Source organism: Boleophthalmus pectinirostris, unplaced genomic scaffold, assembly GCF_026225935.1.
Source record: "Boleophthalmus pectinirostris isolate CB_2022bp ecotype Guang Dong unplaced genomic scaffold, ASM2622593v1 HiC_scaffold_21, whole genome shotgun sequence".
In the NCBI taxonomy this organism is placed as follows: domain Eukaryota; kingdom Metazoa; phylum Chordata; class Actinopteri; order Gobiiformes; family Gobiidae; genus Boleophthalmus; species Boleophthalmus pectinirostris.
The window spans coordinates 16343502-16367473 of record NW_026571175.1 but is presented as its reverse complement, the minus strand read 5'-3'; the positions used below and the strand labels follow the sequence as shown (position 1 = coordinate 16367473).

General features: G+C 38.1%; 2 protein-coding genes across 7 annotated transcripts in view; one reads left to right on the top strand and one right to left on the bottom strand.

Moving 5' to 3' along the window:
• Positions 1-1446: 1446 nt before the first annotated feature.
• Positions 1447-23886, top strand: fam49al (family with sequence similarity 49 member A, like). Of its 5 annotated transcripts, XM_055156945.1 has the most exons (13): positions 1447-1699; positions 11298-11388; positions 15518-15597; positions 16342-16421; positions 18942-19063; positions 19458-19563; positions 20591-20727; positions 20811-20888; positions 20971-21087; positions 21255-21334; positions 21570-21696; positions 22206-22276; positions 22357-23886. In XM_055156945.1, the coding sequence occupies exons 4-13, from the start codon at positions 16349-16351 to the stop codon at positions 22418-22420; spliced, it is 975 nt and encodes a 324-aa protein (XP_055012920.1). In that variant the 5' UTR covers positions 1447-1699; positions 11298-11388; positions 15518-15597; positions 16342-16348; the 3' UTR covers positions 22421-23886. The 5 variants fall into 5 exon arrangements, with proteins under 5 accessions (XP_055012920.1, XP_020788211.1, XP_055012921.1 ...); XM_020932552.2 differs by lacking the exon at positions 15518-15597; XM_055156946.1 differs by lacking the exons at positions 1447-1699; positions 11298-11388 and adding an exon at positions 12304-12718.
• The window catches only part of trit1 (tRNA isopentenyltransferase 1), a 31352-nt gene continuing 31075 nt past the window's right edge, over positions 23696-23972 (bottom strand). For both annotated transcript variants that reach the window (XM_055156942.1, XM_055156944.1), the window contains one exon: positions 23696-23811. In XM_055156942.1, coding sequence (XP_055012917.1) covers positions 23725-23811 — 87 coding nt within the window. In that variant the 3' untranslated portion in view covers positions 23696-23724. The remainder of the gene's footprint in view (positions 23812-23972) is intronic.

Below are 23972 nucleotides of genomic sequence, written 5' to 3'. Positions count from 1 at the left end.
TATATATATATATATATATATATATAGTTTATTAATAATGATTACAGTTTTACAGTTCTTTATCTGCATTTGACATATTGCCACTGGAGAAAACTGTCAGAAGTGAGAGTGCAGAGAGCAGGACTCGATGACCTTCCATGATCATGGTCAGAGCACCTAGCTGGAGGATTATTGTGAATATTTTAGATTGGTAATGATGCCTTCTTTGCAGCTCTGGTTCAAATAAATTAGGCTACTTTTTCCATTCCAATTGGTTGTTTCTCAAACTGTTAGTATGAGGGGTCCCCTGCTGATTGAGTTTTTGTGTTATTTTTAGATAAATCTATTTCTGTATAATGTTTTTGTCCTCCTGTAGGTTAAACATTATAAGTACTAATATTTTTTAACCTGGTTTTGTTTTATTCAAGACCATTTAGCCCCTAGTGTAGGTCTAATATAGTTTGAGTTTAGAGTTTGAGTTTGGGGAACTTGGAAAGTCAAACAATCTTAGGTACTTGGTGGGAAAAGTTAGGAACCCTAGTTCTACAATTTAAGATGGAGAGCATAACTCACTGGGAGATTTACTGTTTGAAAGAAATATCCAAAATGAAAATCCACAAACAATGAAGCAGATTATTGTTTGTTAGAGACTTGGACAGGTCCACAAACCTGTCACCATTTATTGAGGCTATTATGAAAAAACAAAATAAACAAACAAACAAACAAACAAGCAAACAAAAAAAATCTGCATTTTGACATATAAAATACGTATAAAATTCTATCACAGGATTCTTATGTACACTCTAGCTCAATGTTAAACTATAAGCAGTTTAGAATGTTGTGATTCCTTAATAACGCAACAAACTAAGCCAAATCCAAAACTAACTAATATTTGACTAATAATCCATTTACAAGTGGAACAGGTTTGTCAGTAGGTTACTAAGATGATCTGGATACAGATCATCTTAAAGTTTCAGTTCCTTTGAGCACCCTTTTTCATTGTAGTAAACAGAGTCAGGGTATTAGACATAAAGGCTGTATTCAAATGTGCATAGAACTGTAGATGATGCACACTCTCACCCACACGCAGTGCAAAAAATACCTCAACGCACATCCTTCTCACACGATTCACTGCACACATGCGTGGACAGAGAGGAGTCAGGCCTCTGCTATAGCAATGTCAAACACTACTACTGACATCACACACAGAGGAGTAATGCCCCCCTCCTCTTACTGTCAGCAGGACGGTGGCTAGATGCTGGTTCTGGGGGGAGGGCGGTGTTTTGAGGACAAGTGGGGTGCGCTGGGGGTCTTTGTGATTCAGAGGTGGGAGGAGTGGGGCGCACACAGTGTTCTATTTCTCACAGTAGAGAGAGAGAGAGAGATAGAGGAGAGAGAGGGGAGGGGGGAGCGGCCGGGGGAGGGCTGGACTGTGAGGCGGTGCGTGTGTGCGCTCACTGTGGAGGTGAACAGCGCCTTCTGGCTTACAAGCAGAACGGATCTACAGCCACCGAAAGCACCTAAACAACAAGGAACCCCTGCTTCCTCTTTCTGCCATTTTTATTGTTCATCAGGCGAGCTACGACCCTGCCAGTGTGCGCGCCATTCGCCACCTCTCTGTCCTTTTGTCCAACGCCTTTTGTTCCCAGCATCCATCTGTCCTCCAGCTCAGAGAAGGAAAGAGTCAGGCATCACCATCTTCCCTCCTGCATGATAGCCGGTAAGCATGTGCTCTTTCTTGGGTTTTAAACGTAAATACACAGATCCACGTTGGACTTGCTGTAGCCTAAATGTTGTTGAGCCTATGGGGAGGATGGATAAGATGCAAGTGCGGTGGTGTTATAGCGGAAATAGAAGTAGCATGGGTCAGGAATCGTGGGTAAGTGTGCAGGGAATGTGTGTGTTTGCCCCCTTGGGACTGGTCAGCTGGGATCTACTTGTCCTCTTCTCAGTGCTCTCTCTCACAGCAGACTTACATTATATTTCATGTTAAATATATTCCTTTTTTGAAATGGTCTTGAGGCATAGAGGATTTGACCTAGAAGTATTATAGACAATCAATGCACCACACGGCATCAGGGCAAATTGTGTCTTTGTGAAGTGGAAAATTTCAGCAAATATGTCAGAGTAGTAAGTTTGAAGCTTAGGTAGTTTAGTGAGCTACTGTATGTGCTAAAAACAATAGCCCACAGATCTGATAAGAAAGAGGAGGGTGCATGCGGAATAGAAAAAAAACATGGAAAGGGGAGGGAATTTGGGAGGAAAAACCTGAATGGCAGAGGAATGCGTGAATGGGAATTTCGAGCTTTGCAAATTCTACAAATGTCAGAGATGTGCGGTGTACCGGAGCATGGAGAGAGGTGAGGGTGAGGAGGGGTGAGGAGGGTGAGGCCATCGGATGACCATGTGACTCTGCAGGTCTTTGTGTGCACGGAGGAGAGGAGCTGCAAGGTGGAAACAAGGAAGTGCATGAAGGAGCTTGATACGGTCCATCCCTCCATCCCTTTGATAATCTTCTTTGTATAATCTATAGGACTAGATTAAGACATTGTTTGGTGACATACAAGATGCACCTGGAACGTATACAACAGCATGTAAGACATTATGAAAAAATATGGATATTACAATTACACATATGCAAAATAGAAAATGGCTGCCTTCATTAAATTTACACTTAATTTACACATTTACACATCTCATAAAAAACTCTGATGTTCTACTTCTGTCAACTTGTGTATTTGACTTGGAAAAATATAAAATATTTAAAAATAATTATGCAACAGAAGAAAATGTATTGAATAAATACAAGAGAAGGATTTTGGTGTTAATGATTTACACCATAAAATTCAATCAGGCACATCAAAATATTGTATATATATATATATATATATATATATATATATATATGTATATATATATATATATATATATATATATATATATATATATATGTGTGTGTGTGTGTGTGTGTGTGTGTGTATATGTGTGTGTGTATATATATATATACATACACACATACACACACGCGCGCACACATATAAATTCTTAGTATGCATCATGTAGCCTATATGTAAATAGCATTATGAATCAAGGTTAGGTTGTGGCACAGCTTTGCAGAGATAAATCATACTTTAATGATACTGTGTCTTCAGTTTTTTTTTTATCCTAACATGCTTGTCTAAAACACACACGCTCCATTGATTGTGCATTTGCTGCTTGTTCCACTCTCGCACCAAGTGGACGCTGCTACGGTATTTACTCGTGCTGTTGCTAGGACACTCCCTTTGAACATTTTACCCGAGCCGTTTGATTGGCCTGCTGCGATGATGCAAGATTCCCTCATCCCAAATCTTCCCATAGAAACATGCCCGTCTGCATTTCCCTCCGCTGCTCGTGCTGCCTGCTTGTCAGTCTTTGTCTCGAAACCACAATCCCTTTTCACATCCATTATTTCCCAGCCCAGTCTCTGTGCCTACTTCTTGCCTTATCGTGAGATGCTAATGTATGCCAGTATCGTACCTATTTTCTCTTGCTTTTATTTGTCAGCTAAAATGCCAGCAGTCTGAAGTTGGAAATATGTGCCGGTATCTCCCATTTTCCATGTGGATTAGAGCTTGCTGTGTGTCACCATGCCTACAGTGCTGTCCATATGAGATGTGGTATTTAAGTATACGTCACTGTGATTCGGTGTGACAAGGAGGAAGATAGCTGGGTTAGGTAGCATCCAGGAATATAGGCTATAGGCCACATGGAATGATAGCATACATTCAGATTATGAATAACAACTAAAAGATACCATATTACTCAGACTTCAAACAGTAATTTTCAAGTTCAACATTAAAAGCTACTGTATGTTGAGTCATTAAGCCTTATATGACAATAAAATCCATCCATTTGCATCAATTGGTGTGGCTGTAGCTCATATCTTTAGGCCTCTCATAATAATACAATAAACCATGTAAGGCACCAAACACCAGTAAACTCATTGACATTAATAATAACTATTTATTCTGAAATACTCCTAAAAATGTTCTGAATTAATATGAATTCCATTGATTTTCATAAGCAATTTTTCTCCCACACACAAAGGGCAAGCTATTTGTCAAGCTATTACCTTGCTCAGGCATCATTTCCCATGGTGCCCCTGTCCCTCCTCTAGTGGTGTGTGCAGTGATTTGGTGATTGGGTATAACATTTGGAGGGATTTGGCTGCGTGACTAAAGTGAGTAGGAGGTAGAGGAGAGAGCAGGTTATTGTGCTATAAGTGTGATGTAAATTCTTATTTTTTTGTTCTTGGCCATTTGTTTTACACACCCTGACAATACAGGCCAAATGCTTAAATAATAAATAATATAATAATTCAGTAATGGGCTGAGATGTAGATTAGGTAGTAACACATATGAGACACTGCTGATGATTAAAACTAAAACATATTTTTTGTGAAGATATATGTTATCTCTGATCTTCTATCTAAAATCATATACTCATTTAATAACTCTTGCGTTTATATTTTAGGTGACAGAAATTGGTAATCTGTTACACTATAAATCCTTCTTCTATTTTAGATTGTAAAGATCCAAATGATACAAACTAAAGAGTTCAGACAAAAGTACAGTCTAGTGGCATTGCAGCTGAAATAACTCTTTTGCATATTCTTTTGATCAATTCTGCACATCACAAAGCATACTGTCTGTAAATATTGGATAGAAGGAGCTAACCAAACTAAATTAAATTTAGTGTAACCCACCTGCACTAAAAATGCTGTCTTCATTCCAAATAGATTCCCATTATATCTTTGAACAAGGTCAGGAGGACAAAACACAGCTCACTCTACATAGTCTGTAACCCTTGTGTCTGTCGAACAAAAGAGTACTTCTGCTTGTTCTTTAGATTTTACTCCCTGCCATAGAAAGTGGATGTGGAATAATTTGGGATTTGACATGTGATCCCTCTCAACCTTGTAATCTTTCAGTTTATAATCCATCGTCGGGGTCAGGCATTTGGGATTACCCCCCAAAGCAGAGATGATCCCATTAAAGACACACAATCTGAGTGTGCTGGGGATGTGAACCAGGGGCACAGACTACACCAAAATTGTTACATATCAATTCATTTGCAGGTTATACTATGAGTAAGCAGTCAAATAACAGCCAAAACATTATGACCATTAAACCCACCAAAAAAGCCATCATCTTTCTATCACACTGTGACCTTTGTCAATTTTAATCAGACAAAATTATTTCTAAGCTTTTAGCACTTTTTACCTCAAGGACGAAATGCACATCACTGCTCAATATATCCACCTTTGACAGCTGCCATACAAATTAGAATCAATGTTAATGGCCAGTCATTGATCAAATTAAGTTGTTTGAATGATGTACAAAGGCTCACAGTTTTCAAGTTTGCTCATAAAAAATGTGCAAATTTACAACTCTGTGCATGAGTAGGGCCACCAATCAACTAATTGTGCTACAAGTAGGCAGTAGTTCAGGGTGTATGCCTTGTTCAGATGAGTCTCTTATAGCTTCTTATTCTCAGAGTATTACAGAAAAAAAATCTACTAAATTATTACTCGATATTATTATTAGGTGGTGCCAGAAATTGTATCACCACCTTTAGCTTTGTGTATGTGAATATTCAGTTCATCAGGCTCCAGGTGGAGTATTTCATTCAGTCCAACAAGCTCCAGGTGGACTATTTCTAAGCTTATGACTGCTCTAACTCATCCAGACAGTTGGGTTAGAGGGGTGAATTTCAGTCTATAATCCTATTAGCTCAGATGTTCACTTGAGGACTTCCTACAATATCACGAGCCGCTGTCTGTCAGTTAGATCAATGGTGTCCACTGATGTCAATGGACAGTCCCGATGGCTGCCCCTCTTGCCCATCCTCATGATCAATATTCCTCATTTAGAGAAAGTCAAGCTAATTCATCCCAATGGAAGTGCCACGAAAGAGGGAAAGTAGGACAGAATCTTGTTTAATGTGTAATCAGTGACAAGGCGAATTATCGTTTTAGTGATGTTATCTCGATCATAGAGCTGCACTTCATATTTTATACTAGGTCATAATACAAGAAGCCACCTTTGTCTGCATGAATTAACTAGATATACAATATAGCACAATTTATGCATCATATCCAACTAGCACTAAGGGTACTTGATTGTCAAACAGTGTAAGTGAAAACAGAAGTATTTAAATCTATCCACCTCATTCATCACTCTCAACTACAAATATTCTCATGCATGCACACATTTTTGGAGAGTGTGCACGGCTTTGAAGGGGAGCACAGATTTTTATCATTTTAGCAGCTAAACAGGCTCTTTATTTTGGGTTTGGAGTCAGCAATATAGTTTACACTTAGCTTCAGCATGTAGCAATCTACTGGTTTTATGCAAGTAATTAAAGATTGAAGGAAAATGCTAGTGTATATTTGTATATTTGCATAAGTGTATATTTTAGTATTGCTGTAATAAGACTGAAAACAATGGGGAAATTATTGTTTTAAATGTAAACATACAATTTAATAGTAAGCTATATGTACGGTGCAAAAATATAGTTTTTCTTCAAAATTTGACTCAAGTATAACTCATGACTTCCCTCCTCTGGTTTATACCATGTCAGCTGAAACCCATAGCTTATATTGCAAGCATTTCCTGTATTTGTGCACTGGTGCTGTTCCCCTCCCACTGGGAAATAGTGTAACACTGTGCTCCTCCATTTGAGACACTGCAGCACAGTGATGGAGCACAGCCTGTGTCAAGGACATGCAGTCTCCACAGGTCTACACAGCTCTACACACCAGCTCTCAATAGATTCTGGGTCAAACTGGGGTCAAAGGATAACACATTTATTTACTTATTTATGTGGGTCAGTGGCTGCAATAAGAGTAAATAGAGGTACAAAATGCTAGTTCCTATGTTATGTTTTTATATTTAGCACTAGCATGAATAAAGTGTAAGTGCAACATGGACAGAACCAAGTTAATTAATGGGTTATAAATCAGAGTATATTTTTTCTAGTTCCAAACCCAGACATGATTGCACACAAAATAGTTTGCAGGCAGTACTAATAGAGAAGTAAAGAGGAAGACAATAGTCATAAGACTTCCTGTTTGGAAATTTAGAGACATGGCTACTTATGTCACAATATAAAACTTTCACTGCTATAAATAACCTTAGTGGGAGATTTTAAACTAATTTAAATTTGTAATTTATCTTCGTCCCACATAAGATGTGGTGTGCCAATGTACTTAATCACAAGCGCACCTGCAATTCAACATAGTATTTTTTTTTAGGCTGTGATCAGTAGCTAGGATCCCAGAAAAAAAGCAAACAGTTTTCTGTGAGGGAACACTGGATCATTAACCCTTCTACCCCTGCACCCTATTTGTAATGCTAATAAATTAAGACATGTCATAAATATACATCTATCTACAATTTGTCTTCTAATCAAAATAGGCTAACATAAGCTGAACTACTCGCTGAACACGAGCTGTAAACTATGGGTCTATGGGCAAATGAGGACAGTGAAAAATGCACAGGAGGTAGTCAGGCACAAGGCCACATGGATCAGGGAGATACATGACAATGGAAGTCCTTGGAGTGAAGGAGAGTTGAAGGGGAAGCACAGCGAGATGCCAGAGAGTAGTTTATGACTGCTTTTATGTACACTTTATAGAACTCTTTTACAGCATTCTTTAAAACTCAATCCAGTGTCACACTTGACGTAAACCTGTCCAGCCTGACTACTTATTCTTTTCATATGATTTATATGATCTTGACATAGCATAGCATCTTTGTTTGAGGGTCAAGTGAGGACAACATAGGTAAAGTTGTGATTTTATATGAAACTTTATTCTTTAAGGCCAAAGAATCACTTGCTCTCCTCCAAGGCTATTCATTTCCAGGTTTCACAATGCACCCAAGGTTAATTCATCTTGAAAAATGAATATCGTAATTTAAATGATGATAAAACAAAAACCTTGATCTGGCAACACTGTACAATAGCAGCTTTAATTGTTTAATACATTCATGTAAAGCACTATACATGAATACTATCTCAGCAAATAACATACTAATCCCACTGGTAATGCCCTAGATATTGCCTATACTTGACAATGATCTTACTAAGGCACATCACACAATGGAAAATAAAATAACTGGTACTACCACTATTTTTTGTTCTTTCAATTGCCAGCTCTGCCGCCTAGAATCACAATGCACATTAGAAACTGAGACACCATTTATTTAGCGCGTATAAACCAAAATCGGGGAGGGGCAACACTGCTCGATTCTTAACCTTCTCCACCCGTTTACAATCACAATTCCTTTTTCTCTGCCTGTCTTCTTGCACCCATACACTCTTTCTTCATTGTCCTTCCTACCTCACGTCCACCAGCCAGGAGCAATTCATAAGCACAAAAGTCCCCATGATACTCTAAGAGAAATTGCCTGGAGCACTCCATCAGTGGTCAATCTCAAGCTTGCTGTTAGCTGGCCGAGACAACGCCACTTCCCATTTACTGATAGAATGTGGGACATTCATAGAAACATTAGTGTTCTCCAATATCTTTTCTGTTTTAGATAAAAGAGTGGGCAAAATATGGAACTATGTAATGGAGATAGGACAAACGAAAGAACATACAAAGAGGAGGGCTGTGGATAAAATGATGAAGGCACAGTGCATCAACATGTCATTTACTTATTATTAGACAGTGGCCAATACCAATTGTTTAGAATTCAGAATAACTGATCAGCCTGTGGTGTAGATTTAAGGTGTAGATTTAAGTGCGAATATCAGCCCGATATAGCAGCCAACCGATATATCGGGAACGGCATCTGATGGGTGGTCTCTGGTAGAGACCCTGGAAATTCTATTCAGAAATTCAATATTATTAATTACTATTAAATAACATGGTTATCATAGTTCTTCCATTCTGGAGATTTCACTCTGACCAAATTAAGGCAACAACAATGAAATATTGATAATAATGTAAAAAAAAGTATACACAACAATATATCAAATGGCTGTAACATTTGTTCCAGTAACAGTCAACAACTGTGGCTGTCACTCACTTAGGAAGTAGGAACTGGTAAAAAATAAGTAATATATAATATTATATATTTATAGTAACTTTTATTTTTAATATTTAGAAAACCCTGAAAAACTTTCCAGCATGAATCTATATTGTTTGCATCAAGTACAAATGCACTGCTCTTGTGTCTGTATGTTGCATGATGTCCTAAAGCCCTGATGTATTCAAAGCCGATCCCTGCTGCTGACTAGCCGTCTGTGTGCTCTCTGGAGACTGCAGAGTAGTCTACTATTTGATTAGGATGACAGTGATGTACGATGACGCTTCGCTTGTTTGCCAGATTACCAATGCATTGTACTGCCACTAAAGGATACTCATAGTAATATATTCACTAATACTCACTAATAATAATATTTTAACTACCGTACCACATTTTTCACACAGGCTAACCAATAGTTGTAGTTGTGATGCTGCTTACAAACAAAAAATTATTACGGCACAAAATTGAGGAGATTCTTGGTTGACTCTTAAGTTAAGAATAAAAAAAAAAAGGTTTGTAGGTTTTCATGCTAACAATTCAATATTACATACCAATACAAGGACCAAATAGGACCCACAGACCACCAATCTGTCTACTATGGATTTAGTATTAGTATGGCCTTCTTAGACTTTCCCATGCATCCCTGAGTCTATAAAGATATTAGTGCTGTAACCTTAACCTTCTTGAAGTCGACAATATGCAACAAATTCCTGTAAGCAGTAAAATGATGCTGGTATCAGTTGCAGTATAAACAACTGCATTCAGAGGAGCTTTCAACCATGCCATTATTATGCAATCTTATGGCAGATATGTTTAACACACTTTAGAAATTGTTAGGAATGCAATGCAAGTCGAGCATCTGGAGAGAGGTTTGAGGGAAGCCAAGCACAGAGAAAGTTAACAGGTGTCATGTGGCAAATGGAGCACTCAGCTAATTAGGAGAAATCCATCAAAGACTCCAGTCAGGAATCTAAAAGGAACATAAAATGAGAAATGTGCTTTTAGATTGAACTAATGGAAATATTCATTATAAAATATGTTACCAAATCTGCAACAGATAAGAATAAAAGAGGTATGGGGTAACTAGTGCTACCTCTTGTAAATTGAGTAACCCAATCTTTTAAGTTGATTTAGTTCAAGTATTCACCTATGCCACTTGACCTTTGCACTTTGACCAACAGACGAGGCCAATCCATCAATAAGTATTTACTTAAACCTCTAGACCTCCACCTTAACGTTATGTAAATGCACTAGTGAATAGTTTAAATTATAACCTCCGATTTGGTGAGAGAGTTAATGCTTTTTGTCCCATACTAAATAGATTAAAAGTGCGTGGTCAAAGCATCCATCCATCCCACCTGATTGATAACACTGTGCGCGTTAGCCAGGCTGCGTTGTTGCCATGAGAATGAGAGGCTGAGTTTCCCTGGCAACTATTCTTCAAAGCTGCCTCCTCTCTCCTGACTGCACTTTCACATGCTGGGAGTCGATGATGCAAGTGCAGCACAGCTAGTGTTAATGCTTACACCATTTAGCAAAGAGACAAAGACATTGTTATAACACATAATGGTGGTACATGTGTAGTAGTAGTTGAAATGAAAAACTAATCGACGTACTAGCTATAATGACAGCTTGTCAATTAATGTAAAAATAACAACAGGGAACACTAGTGTAGCAATATCTGATATAGCTAGACACTGTTTTGCAACTGGACTGGGCTTGAATGTAAACCATTTGGGGAAAGTATTTAATTACCAATTTTTTATTTATTTTTTTTACATAATTGCTTGGTTAATTGTTTGGTTTTAAATCAAGATTTAATTCAAAGAACACTCTGAAAACATGCATTAACACTGAACATGAGAGAAATGGGAATAATTATATAAGACTATATTATATGATTTGTGATTTGCTGCATCCATTCAAACTACAATTTTAATGCAAATTTTGATTTGCAGCTATAAAACAGTGATCATTTGCTATTGGCTAAAGACTACTAATTTTCAAACAGAATGAATACAAAAGTAATTTCTGGTGCATATACATGTAAAGCAGCCTACACCTATGCAACACCCTTAAACAATGTAATAAATGCATCAAGGATACAACCTGGTTAAAATAGTACCAAAAACTAAAAGATGTAGCCTAGCCTGAACTGAGTAAAGGCTGAGCATTAAAACAGTTTTTGCTTCATATTATTTTATGGTACTTAAAATAGTCTATTGTTCTATGTGTTTTCAGATTGTTGGTGCTGATGCTGTAACTCCTGTGTGGAGCTTACTAGCCCTGGTTAATGCAGTGAAGTGTTCCAGTGGGATAAATACTAGAGAAGGTAAGAATACGTGAACAAAATACAATGACAACAAAAAAGGAGAGATGGGTTAGTTAGAATGTTATTTCAAAGATAAGACTCTCAGTACTCCGTGCGCCAGGAAGTGTGAAGAAAATACATATTGTAGAAGCCTATTATGACTAAACATAGTTTGAATATTACTGGTCAGGGTTGGCACAGATTGTGCTAGTGTCTTTTCAGTGGCCAAATCCAGCCTGATCAAGAGCCAGGGCTCTAACAGGAGGCATCTTTCACTGAGGCTGAGTGGGAAGCAGTGGCCTTCGCTGCCGGCTTCCACTGTGAACCAGGTTTTGCTTTTGAGTATCCACGTGGGAACCTTACCGTGTCTGGAAGGCCTTAGTTCAACTTGTCCATTTGGACTACAGATGAGAACTGTGTTCTTGTTGCATAAGGCCAGCACTTTGCTCCACTTCCCTGCAAACTACAAAATGGAAAAGTGATTTGCAACATTGTACTTCCTAGTTCAAGTAAGCAGAACCTTGGTCTAACTGATGTTTTATTTTAATCTGAAAACTCAATGAAAAAAAAAAAATAATGAAAAATTCAGTTAGCTATAGGTTGTGTTTATGATTTACCCTACCTAATTATCACTGATTTTAGAATTAGATTCATAGTAGTAGTATGAATCTTGCAGCTCACTGTCTAAATTATGTAGCTCTAGTCTAATTAAAAATAAATAAAAAATATATGGCAACCTACTGGCAGCCATGCTTCACTACAGTGAAACTGTGAGAATAAATTGCACTTCGACCATTAGTGTAAGAACCAAATTTGGCAAAAAAAAAAAACAGACCAGAGGAGGTTGAATTGCTATTAAGTGGCAGAAAGAAGAAGTGGGACAGAGAGAAAAGCCAGGGGCTATTTTTGAGGAACTTATTCTGACGTCAGAAACAAAACAGGGAAAGAAATTAAAGCTTTTTACTGTCCTAACAACTAGGCTATATAATTATTTGCTGTACAATGACTAATGTGATGTTAGTTATAATACGCCAATAGACTGTAGACCTAACAGAGTTTATGAACATTCAGTTTGTTGAGCAGAGTTTGACTATATGCAGTGAAACCTCAATTCTTAAAATAGATGGCAGAAAACGAGAAGTGTGAAGTGGTCATATGCAGGCAGTGACAGAAAGAGCACATTTATAAAGCTAGTTTAGCCAGTGAAGTAGCTCAGTGTACCTCCACAGTGTCTCTTCGGGATCAGGGTGTCTTGGGATCCCAGTGTGTTTTTGACCTAGGATCATAATAACAGCAAGTGTACAAACAGAAGACAGGAGAGGGGACTCAAACTACTAGTTGGGCAAATCAGGTAAAAGAGATGGAGGATGAGAAGAGTTGGTCAGAAATTGATTTTGTAAAGTTGCTAACACGTGTGACGAGAACCGCTTTGCTAACTGCTAATTTCTAGGCTAAATGATTGAAAATAACCATCTATTCTGTCTGTCTGTGTAAGTTGTGGCATGTTTTCGATTAGTAATTGAGTAACTGACCGTAGCATGTGTGAAATTATGCTAGCTCCACATCTTCCCAAGAGTCTCACATCTTCCGAGCATCACCAGGCCAACAGTATCCAAGCAACCATCCGGCCAGCTCTGCCTCCATGCGCTGCGGCAGACGTGCATACACGTGTCGGTGTGTGCCATGTACTTGCGTTTTGCGATGGCGTGTCACCTGAACGGCCTTCGCTTCATAGGCCCCAGAGATCCATGCCTAGATCTCAGCTTGACATGGCGTTTGCAAACATCTTCGTTTAAAAACAATGTATTAAGCGAGGTATCCGTGTAATAATAGAAACAGAGAAGCAGGTGGTCGAAAGTCAGGAAGTGGTTGACAAGTTGCTTTGCTTAGGTGTTGTCGTTACTAGTCTAGACATAAGATAATTACCTATGCAAAAAATATACATACATTATATCCTACTATGCTGTATTTGGCAAATTTTTAAAAAAGGATTTGTCTTACTGCATTTTATATAGGGTGACCAGATGTCCCTCTTTACCTGGAACAGTCCCAGTTTTGAGCGCTGTGTCCCCTGTCCCAGCATATTTTTACGAAACCAGTGTTTTGTCCCAGTTTTATACAAGAAATGTCCCAGGTGTCCCTATTTTTGACCACTTTGATCTAAACCAGGACTAAAACAGGACTATCACAATTTTTGACTAATCAGAATCTTGCCGACAGTAACAAGGAGCATAAATTGTCATTTGTTTAACCCAAATACAATTGTGTATGTAAATGACAATAAAGCAAAAAAAAAAAAAAAAGCGTCAGAACAGTAGTCCCTCAGATTATGACAGACGCAAGAATGCACAATGTTACACTCACCCTAATCCTGGTGTCCCAGTTTTGAACTTTGAAAATCTGGTCACCCTAATTTTGTACATTATAGTAGACAGTAGGCTACTTTCTGTTTAGACACCTGAGTGCTGCCCTCTTCTGGTAACAGAGAGGAATAGAAAATTTTTACTTTTTAACTAGCAGCAAGGCTATTGTCAAAATAATGCTAGTATGCTTTTGAAGTTCATGTAATAGGAACCCTGTGTAGCCCATTGACTGTACAGAGATTAAGATGTAAACTTCTACTTCATAGATTCCCACGCAGCCATCTCAGCCTCTGCGCAGTGTAAATCTAGCCTGTTCTTCCTCCTTTTCTGTGTGTGCTGCATTGCAACACCTATTCTTGCTGAGTAACAGTAATAGGGCCTGACTTTCTTCACAGACTGAGGGCATCTTGTGAACATGTTAAAGTCGACTGTGAATCATGCTGAGAAAACTGATTGGTCAGGCAGGCGTGCTAACCTATCACTCAGAACAGTACAGGAAATGAAACTATAGACCATCAAGACTACTTTTAGAACTAGACTCAAGCAATGAAGTGGCATGTTTAGCAACTAAACTATCACCGTCTAGGCCTCAAAATAGGTAAGGGTAAAAACCAACAAAACACAAATAATTTTAATAAAATGTAGATAAAACAGTGGAGCTGAAATACATTTTGTTTTCATATGCACAGCTGAATTGAAACTAGATTTTAACATTGTCAGTGAGAAAGCTTAATTAAATTTTTTTTTTACATTTTGAAGAAGGCTGTTTCCAGGTTTTAGCTGCATAACTGTGACTGTTTCAAAATGATTCATGCTTATACAACTTTTCAGGTGAAGTGAAATTTTACTTTTGCAAAAAATGTGCCATTTTCTACCAGTATTTCATTTTGGCCACCATAATGTGCAGTGTAGTGTGTCATCTCTTTAACACCATTCTTGCATCTATAGACTGCTGTATTATGAAAAGCATTAGGGGAGAGGAGTCCATACATAGCAGGTTGTAATTGGTTTACTATACCACTGTAAATGCATTACGAACCTTGGTGCATTTCAGTGACTCGCACAGCAGGCTAAATGTCTTACTACTATCTATACTACTATCTACTAATCAAATACAGCTGTATAGTACATAGATATGAGGAAAATTTTAGACATAATGCATTAAAAGCAATATGTCTAGATTTCTGATCTATGTTATGGTGTGGTTTCTTCGTCCAAAATACATCTAGAGTTTTGTTTTGTGTCCTTCACACATGTTTAAAACATACAAATCCTGCATATCTGGGCAGAGTTCTTCTCTCAAACAGAAAGCACTGAACTCTGTTTCACCCTGTAATGTCATGTGGGGATAAGTGCTCCACTGTGTTTTAAAAATCCATTCACCTTTGGATGATTTCAGCCCTGGAATGGCCTATCTCTACAGAATTATAGCTATTAACTTGAAAACTATCACTGCATGACATCACAAGGTGGAGCAGAGCATTTTGAGCTTTGGAGATGTAGACAGACTAAGAATAAAGGATTACTGAAACATATGTGAATGAAACAAAACACAATGCCAGATATGCTTTTCAGGAGGTAACAGCATGATATCATGGCTTAAAGCTCACCAGTGTAAATTATGTGTAATATAGAACAGAAGGGTAGCAGAACTGGGGGTAATTACACAAGTGCATATGGGTATAACCAAACCTGCTGTGCCACCTGTGTACATTGTAGTGTACTGTTACTGTGAGCTGCCAGGTCCTTCCCATTGTATGCATCTTGTTGTTCTCCTCCCTGTCCAGGTCGCCAGTCATGGGGAACCTCATTAAGGTCCTAGGCAAGGATTTAGAGAACTGTCCACATTTTTTCCTGGACTTTGAAAGTAAGTGGGTGCGGGTTGCATGCACGTTGCCGTATGAGTGTGCCTGCCTGCCATGTGAGTGTCCATGTGTGGGCAGTGTTCAGTGTGAGGCCAGAGAAGGTGCGCTGGTATGTGGGATACAGGGAGGATGGGATATGGAGGAGAGTGTGTGGGGGTGTGGCTTGTCGTCATGAGAACCACTGTAGTCCTAGTACTGCTTTGCTTTGGCTGTAACATTATAGATTATACATTTCAGCATCTCCCAGACTAAGACTAATAAGTAAACAATTAAATGTAGAATCATTGAGTTGTTGTCTTAATTTGTATTGGAGTTTAGTCTATCATGGAGATATTTAATAAGAACAATATTAGCTTTCACCGAATCAGATAAATATAGGGTGGTTGGTTGCTCCACTTCTTCCTCTTGTCTCTCCGTTTCTATATAATTTAATGATAAATAATTAAGCTTTAAAATTGTGTAGTTTAATGTCTCCAAAATTCCTCTGTACACTAATCTAATAATCTTTTTTTTTTTTGTGAATACTTAATTTGTGATGTAATGAATATCTAATCACAAGACTACAGTGGCTCTGAGTCCATGCAGCCATGCCTCACCACACCTCTCATCCACACTGTTCTCCCATCGTCCACATCCGCTCCTCTGCCACACTCACTCCACATGCGCACATAGAGTCGTGCACCGCCCAGCTCCATCCCTCATCGATCACACATACATTACATATTTGTCCCCTCTTTGTTTTCCAGGGGGCTCATGGGAAACCTCCTGAAAGTACTGACTTGCACCGAACTTGAGCATGGCCCAATAGTTTTCCTTGACTTTGAACGTGAGACCATCCGCTTCTTATTTTTTGAGTTCTCCTCACCTGTCCTTTGCTTTTTGCTTTATTTTCCCTTCTTTCTATTGCTGACCATTGTGTCTTTGTGTCCTTTCCATTCTTCATTTTGATTCCTGCCCAAGGGACTGGCAATTGAAAGGCATTTGGTTTCTTGAATAAACAAACACATAATAGCGTGAAGATGAGAACTATAGTGCCATGATCTGGATCTCCATTTGAAATAAAGAAAATAGGAAATGACAGATGCCAGTCCTTTGAGGGTAGTGCAGATCAGGGATGATACTTTGTATTTTCATCCGCGCTCATGGCTCATCCCATAGAGTGTGACGTATTGTGTCTGTCCAGTATATAACCTATGCCTTTCTCTGTTTCCTTTGTTAATGTGAAAAAATATTTGACACTTTAAAGGTGCACTATGTTACTTTGCTGGTGGACTATTTTCTACCTGCTTGTCTCAGTTGAGATATTATTGCTTTACTGCCATATTTCATAGTATGACATTAAAGTAATCTCCATGGAGACAAGCAGATGATGTCACCAAGTAGCAGGCCATGTCTGTGAAGAGGTGACCCTCACTGTAAGAATGCATGTTTTTGAAAATATTTTTTAGCATTAAAAGGCAAGACTGGCAAATTTAATGCCATACTATGGATCATTCCAGGCCAAGCACTAACATCTCTTTGGACACAAGGAGGTAGCTGACTCCCCACTAGAACTAACAAATACAGAAATACACAGCACATCATACTGTAACCATGTAATGAGTCACATTACAAATGTTTTTGTATTTCAAAGTTAAACATTTTTCAAAGTGAAAAACAATTTTCTAATAATTCCTAATATGAATTAGTTATTCCACCTATAACCACAACCACATAACCGCAGGAGATAGTAAGTTACCATGTGGGATTTGGTGGTCTTGCAGCACCACTGGACTTTCCAAACCTCAAAAACATAAAATAACATCTGATTAGTGTTAATAATATGGATAAAAGCAGTACAATCTGGCAATGGGAAATAAACATTTTACTATTGGCTCCACATTTCAATGATAAAAAATTGTATGTAACTAATAGATGCAATTAACTAAAATAAACTTTCCCAAATGTCTTTCCAATTATTTTTGTGCTATATATTTTGCACTGCATCTGTAATTCTCACCTTTTTTCCACTCTATCCTAATTGCTTCACTCTTCTTTACCTACTGTTGAAAACATGAGGGAGAGCTCATAGCTTGTACATCCAAGCTGCTTAAGATTCTCCTTTGTTTCATATCAGTGACTTCAAAAGCCAGTGTGATGAGTCAGGGGCAGGCAGTGCAGCTCCTCACCCCATACTCCCCCACACCCCTGTACCATCTGTGAGCTCTCCCCCACCATAGACAGTGCAATACAGTCACCTTTATGACACAGAGCAAAGTTTGTGCTAACTTAACATGCCACAAGGTTATAGGATACATAGTCTAAAAGGGGATATAGGGGATATGGAGGCAATTAAAAAAAAAAAAAAAACTTAAGTCATAACAGAAATTATACTTCCTCCTGAGCTATTTTTTTCAAGTATGCATCAGCACTTAACTCACATTATAATATACAGTGATATGCATGTTGGTTTGGCATGAGATGACTCTTCCATTTACACAGGCTTGGGACCATCAGAAGGAACACATTTAGCTTGCGATAGCAGTGATTAACTGATTAATAGGTTGCTTTCATGAAACATTACAGCTCATTAAAAGCTGTTAATCTGGTTTATGAACATTTTATTACTGGACCTACTCATATGAAACAAAAACTTTTTTTTTTGTTTAACAATTATTCTGTTGAAAAGAATGAATTGCTGTCAGTTGAAATTACTTCAAGCCACAAGATTAATATGGCAAGTGTGTGGAACCAGTCCAAACAAATGCAACAAATTCAAGGGGCAACTTTTGTAATTTAGAGATGATCTCAAAAACAGTGAATTTCTCATAGAGTTTTGCACACCCCTGTCCTCCCTCCCTTATTCATTCATTTACAAAAATATTTTACAAGTACTAAAAAGTGTATCATATTTTTCAAAAGCAAGTGTTGTTTTTGTGCTTGGCCCAATCCTGAACAATGGAAATGATCCTATACCAAAAATACATGCATGTCACTGTATGTGAGAATGCAGGCATTTTGTTACCCCTGTGTGGCAAAGAGTGACTAGAATGTCTCTTGAGATATTATCACTTCTTAGTCATGTGACAGATGTCTACTTCTCTATGACCTGACTGTTAACCCAAGTAAACTAACACAGAAATGTGGACTTTGCAGCCCTGGGTTATCTGGTTTATCTATGCTAAGGCCTTTCTGATTATTCTGCCCAGTTGACTAATTTACAAATTTATCTTATTTTTATTTACTTCCCCAAACACCCCATCCACCCCTCCCCTCTTCATTTCCCTTCCCGTACCTCACTCTTTCACTTCCCTTTTTCTCTTCTTCCTTGGCTCTTCCTCTTTTGGGTTTGCCTTTTCCGACTCAGATGCACAGCCCACAGAGGCGGAGACAGCCGTGTATAACCAGGTCAGCGCGGTGCTGGAGGAGGCTCATGGGATACTGGCCGAGCTGCAGTCCTATAATGGAGCAGGCCAGGAGATACGAGAAGTGAGAAAGATGCACAAACACAATTACCACAGCTAAAATCAGTACACTGTCAAGAGAGGCTAGAGATGGAAAATAACTTTAATGTGTTTAGTAAGATGTATTTGAATGGGTGATGATAAGCTGCATGACCCAATTAAAAAGTAAAGTAGATTATACACATTTGATATTAATCCTATTCTAAATTTGGATTTGTTAATTAACTAATATTATTTTTATGCAGGGCTTATTAACATATGATTTAGTTGCTAATAGAAGGAAAGAGTAGTATGCATATGGTAACAACAATTAATCAGAATCAGTGAATCTAATACCAAAACTACTTTTGGCTCAATCTGTCAGTCTTACTGAGTATTTAGGGTGAAAACATTCAAAATTAACATCCTTTTGTTTTCAGGCAATACAGAACCCAGGTGACTTAGCTCTTCAAGAGAAGGCTTGGAATGCAGTCTGCCCCCTGGTGGCTAAACTTAAACGCTTTTATGAGTTCTCACTCAGACTGGGTAAGTAGCTACAGACCACAAAGAATTTCCTTCTTTAGTATGCATGCCTCCGTAAGTAAGCGTTTTGTTTTGTTTCATTTTTGTTTCATTTCATTTGATGACGTCTTTAAAACTGCAGAATAATGAAGGAAAGTGTAAGTGCCAGACATGTTCAGCTGTGTGTGGTTGTCACTGGTTTCTATTTCATTACATAAAACAGACTGCTTTGAGTCCTCGGACATCTGATAGATCTTGCCCTTACACTGAAACGTTATATACAGTATCTCCACAGCCTTCTATAACACTTCTATTACTCACACCACACTATTTTCTCAGCCATCTCTGCAGCATCCTAAACGGGTAGCCTGGCAGCCGTTGCTAAGGAAACAGTGGTACATGAATGTCCAGCACAGTGTGAGACAGAGAGGAGAGATGTTATGGAGGCTTGCTTTGCTGCTTTACAACAAAATGTTCTTAGTGTACATCAAGGCTAACAAGTATTTAATGAAATCAGTTATAATAAATAAATAAATAAATAATATTTGAATTTCTAGTGCAATCTAAAAACAAATTAATCAATGTTTAAAAAGAACAAAAAAATCTATTGTGATTTTAGCTATTTGTTTGTATCTTGTCTATTTTCCTTTGCGGGCTAACAGGTAATACTAGCCCAGTGTTGTGGTAGCCATGGCTTAACAAACAGCAGGAGAAACTGTGGGGTTTCTACCCAAGGCCTTTAGATGAAACAGCTGAGCACTGTATTTATAGAAGGCCTAATACAATTTTAATGCAGAGGAAGGAATGGCTCCTCAGGGGACTTTGCTACAACACACAGTCAGTGTTTTGTTGAGAGGAGAGACAGGTCCAGGTCAGAAGGGATGTAATATTTGGACTTTTCTGTCTAGTAAAAAACATAAATTCATAATGAGGCGTTTTTGTATATGATTTACAGCCCATGACCCGTAGTGCGCCTATAGAGTGTAGAGGAATAAATTAGTAAATAACAGGTGATTAACATTGCAGATTTTTTATGTTTTTGTGTTATCAGAGAATGCTTTGCGCAGTCTGCTGGAAGCCCTGACCAGCCCGCCCTATGCTCCCATGCAACATCTGGAGAGAGAGCAGGCTCTAGCTAAACAGTTTGCAGAGATCCTTCATTTCACACTCAGTTTTGACGAATTAAAAGTAAACACAACATTTCAATCACAGACAGTTTGAGAATTTGAATTGTAAGCAATCATTAATTAATAATTAAAATATTTTTACAGATGACAAATCCAGCCATTCAGAATGACTTCAGCTACTACAGGAGGACCATAAGCAGAAATAGGCTGAACAACCAGCAGGTGAGGCTTTGTATAGATGAGTTGATATTGAAAGGGCATAAAAATTATGAGAATTATGAGCATATATTTTGTTTGATTTTAGCTTGAAGCAGAGAATGAAGTAAATAATGAGATGGCCAATCGGATGTCCTTGTTTTACGCTGAAGCCACGCCCATGCTCAAGACTTTGAGTAATGCGACAACCAAGTTTGTGTCAGAGGTTTGTTTTTAACTACACTTGAACATCACTTATTTCTTATGCTTAAATATGAGTAAAATTAGTACATGTTCACTAAAGGTTAAACTAAACATGAGTTTACCTTTCTGATGTGCTTTGCCTCCCCCTTGTGGAAATATTTTGTCATAAATTTCTTCTGTATGCTTCAGAACAAGACCTTGCCTATAGAGGACACCACAGATTGCCTGAGCACCATGGCATGTGTGTGCCGTGTCATGCTTGAAACTCCGTGAGTACACATTATTTATGTGCTAGCCTCCCTGTTACTAAAAATAAAAATAAATTACCTGCAATTCAAAGAAAAGAAAGAACTGATGACCTCTACTTTTCACTATTACATATTCATTCATTAGGTGAATGTGAATGTCATTAGGAAAAAGCTAATATTGTGAAGAAGTGCATATATGCTGACAAGTGGAGATTAGTCCTATAATAATATTATGTTCTAATGTTATGTTCTGTAGGGAATACCGCTGCCGGTTCACCAACACAGACACTATGTTGTTCTGTATGAGGGTGATGGTGGGTGTCATCATTCTCTACGACCACGTTCATCCAGTCGGCGCTTTTGCGAAGACCTCCAAAATCGATGTAAGTTGACACTTTTGTCTAATTACTACATTATTCAGTATGTTATTACTTGACTTTATCTGAAATTATATTTTTTATAAAATAATGGGCCACTTCAAAAGTACTCCTACTCCGATTACTACGTTTATTGCACTCTGTAAAGCACTTTGTGATTTTTATCTGTGGAAGGTGCTCTATAAATAAAGTTTAATTACTTATAGTTATGGTGGTAAAGATATGTCTCCCTATCACCAGTGTCCATGAGTGGAAATTATTATTGTATATTGTATTGTTATAAAAGGGTGGATTCTTTTTTGCCCCCATTAGATAATCAGATAATATTTTTGCAGACCATCAGATATGCCAAAATGTGCTTGTAAAAGTATGAAAGATGATACTGCAAATTTCAGTAATTTATATTTTATACTGTAGTATTGGATGCATTGTATTTACTTCTATTGTTATGACTCAGATATATAAGGGAAGACTGGGTTAAACATTGAGGTAAGTAAGAAACTGTGTTTTTGCAGATGAAGGGCTGCATCAAAGTGCTGAAAGAGCAACCATCCAACAGTGTAGAGGGCCTTCTCAATGCGCTGAGGTAAGAAAGCATAGACACATACAACAAAAGCATAGAGTCAAAGAACAATGCAAACATTTGAACATGTTTCTTTTTTGTAGGTATACAACGCGACATCTAAACGATGACAGCACCTCAAAACAAATCAGGGCCCTTCTGCAATGAGGAAGGAGAAGAGAGGACAAGAAGATGAGAGGAATGATGCACTTGGAGAGGGGAGGACGCTGTTACAAGTGGCTGAAAAATCTGTTTACAAAGAAGTTAAATTATCCCCAGGATAGAAAACTGATGGTAGTGAGAAGAAGAAACAAATTATATATATTGTTGGCTGTCCATCATCCTGTCTCTCATTTTGTAAAGTAAGAAAAGAGAAAAGTGTCAGAAAATAAAGTATAGATATTTATTGAAATGACTAAAAACAAGACGCAAAATAGATAGGACTTAAAGAGGAAGCTATATTGCAAAATTTAAGGTTGGAACAACATGTTTAGAAGAGTCGTTTTCCAGCGGTAGTTGAAATATTTTTGCACACACTTTGAAAACATTGCCATCTGTTTCTCTAAAATTGGATTGTAAATGAACACCCTGAGCTCCTGGTTTTGCCTTGTCCCTCCCGCACACTTATTCTAAAGGAGCTGATCTAGCACCTTTATGTAAGTACAGTTTGTAGTGTCGTGGAGGCTACACTGATGTACCAACAGGTAAATAGTGAAGCAATGTGATGGATGCACTCCGGAGATTTGCTTCCGCCTACTTTGATTTCTTTGCCACATTGGTGCAGGTGAATATTGCAGGGCACAAGCTGATTAAAAAACAGCCCATCATGCTTACATAGCTCCATTTGACCACACCCCCATTCACCCACGGCATACAGTACTCATGGTTTTATCAGGAACGTAGTCTGGCTGGCTTTACTTGAACATCAACTTGTCCCATGGTGCTGAAGTGGCTTAGAATCTCCAATGTCTGTTTTTTAGACTTTACAATACAGCAACCAATGTACAAAGAATGAACCAAGAGATTACTTACCGATTCTAGTCCCACTTTAGCGCACAAATGGATGTGTTTTGAGAACCCATAGCACACTTACTTGATCACACAGTGCCAAAGTTGAAAGGTCAATGCTGTTAAATGAAGCAGCTGATAAAGAGGAGTCACACTGAAGTAATCAGAAGATATCACATAAGAGACTTTATTATTGGCTTGGGTGTGGAGAGCAAATATCAAAACATGTGGAAAGTGGTAAAACAGGAGTGATCTACGATATGATAAATGAATCACTGGATGTCTATAGCCCTTAGTCTAAATTATTTTATCTTATATTTTCTACACAGGAGTATGTGCTCAAGCAAGTCTGTATAAACCTATAGATGGCATGTTCTAAAAGTCCTGACAGTGTAAATAAGGTGTTTTTATCATTTTTAATTGTTCAGTGATGCTGAAATTGGGTACGTGTCGTCTCTCAGAATTTACCATGCGTTTGGCTTGGACCATCCGAATCGCCATAGTTTCAGAAATTCTGCGCCATGATGAATGAACCAAAGGGAGGGAGGGGCCTGTGGAGGAGGAGGTGTCATTTGCTTGTTATTTTGTACATTTTGTGCAACAATAAACATCATTTATTTCAATGAGCTGTTGTGTTGTGTCTATTGTGATTGGAGGCAGACAAAATAGAAAGAAATTAAGTGTAATTAAAGAAAGTTGAGTAATGAATTAG

Excerpts from the sequence above, each read along its gene's own strand:
- fam49al (XM_020932552.2), top strand. The coding sequence starts at position 16,349 with ATGGGAAACCTCCTGAAAGTACTGACTTGCACCGAACTTGAGCATGGC. Across the intron at positions 21,088-21,254 it reads CAACCAAGTTTGTGTCAGAG|AACAAGACCTTGCCTATAGA; the intron begins GTTTGTTTTTAA and ends TGTATGCTTCAG. Across the intron at positions 21,335-21,569 it reads CGTGTCATGCTTGAAACTCC|GGAATACCGCTGCCGGTTCA; the intron begins GTGAGTACACAT and ends TATGTTCTGTAG.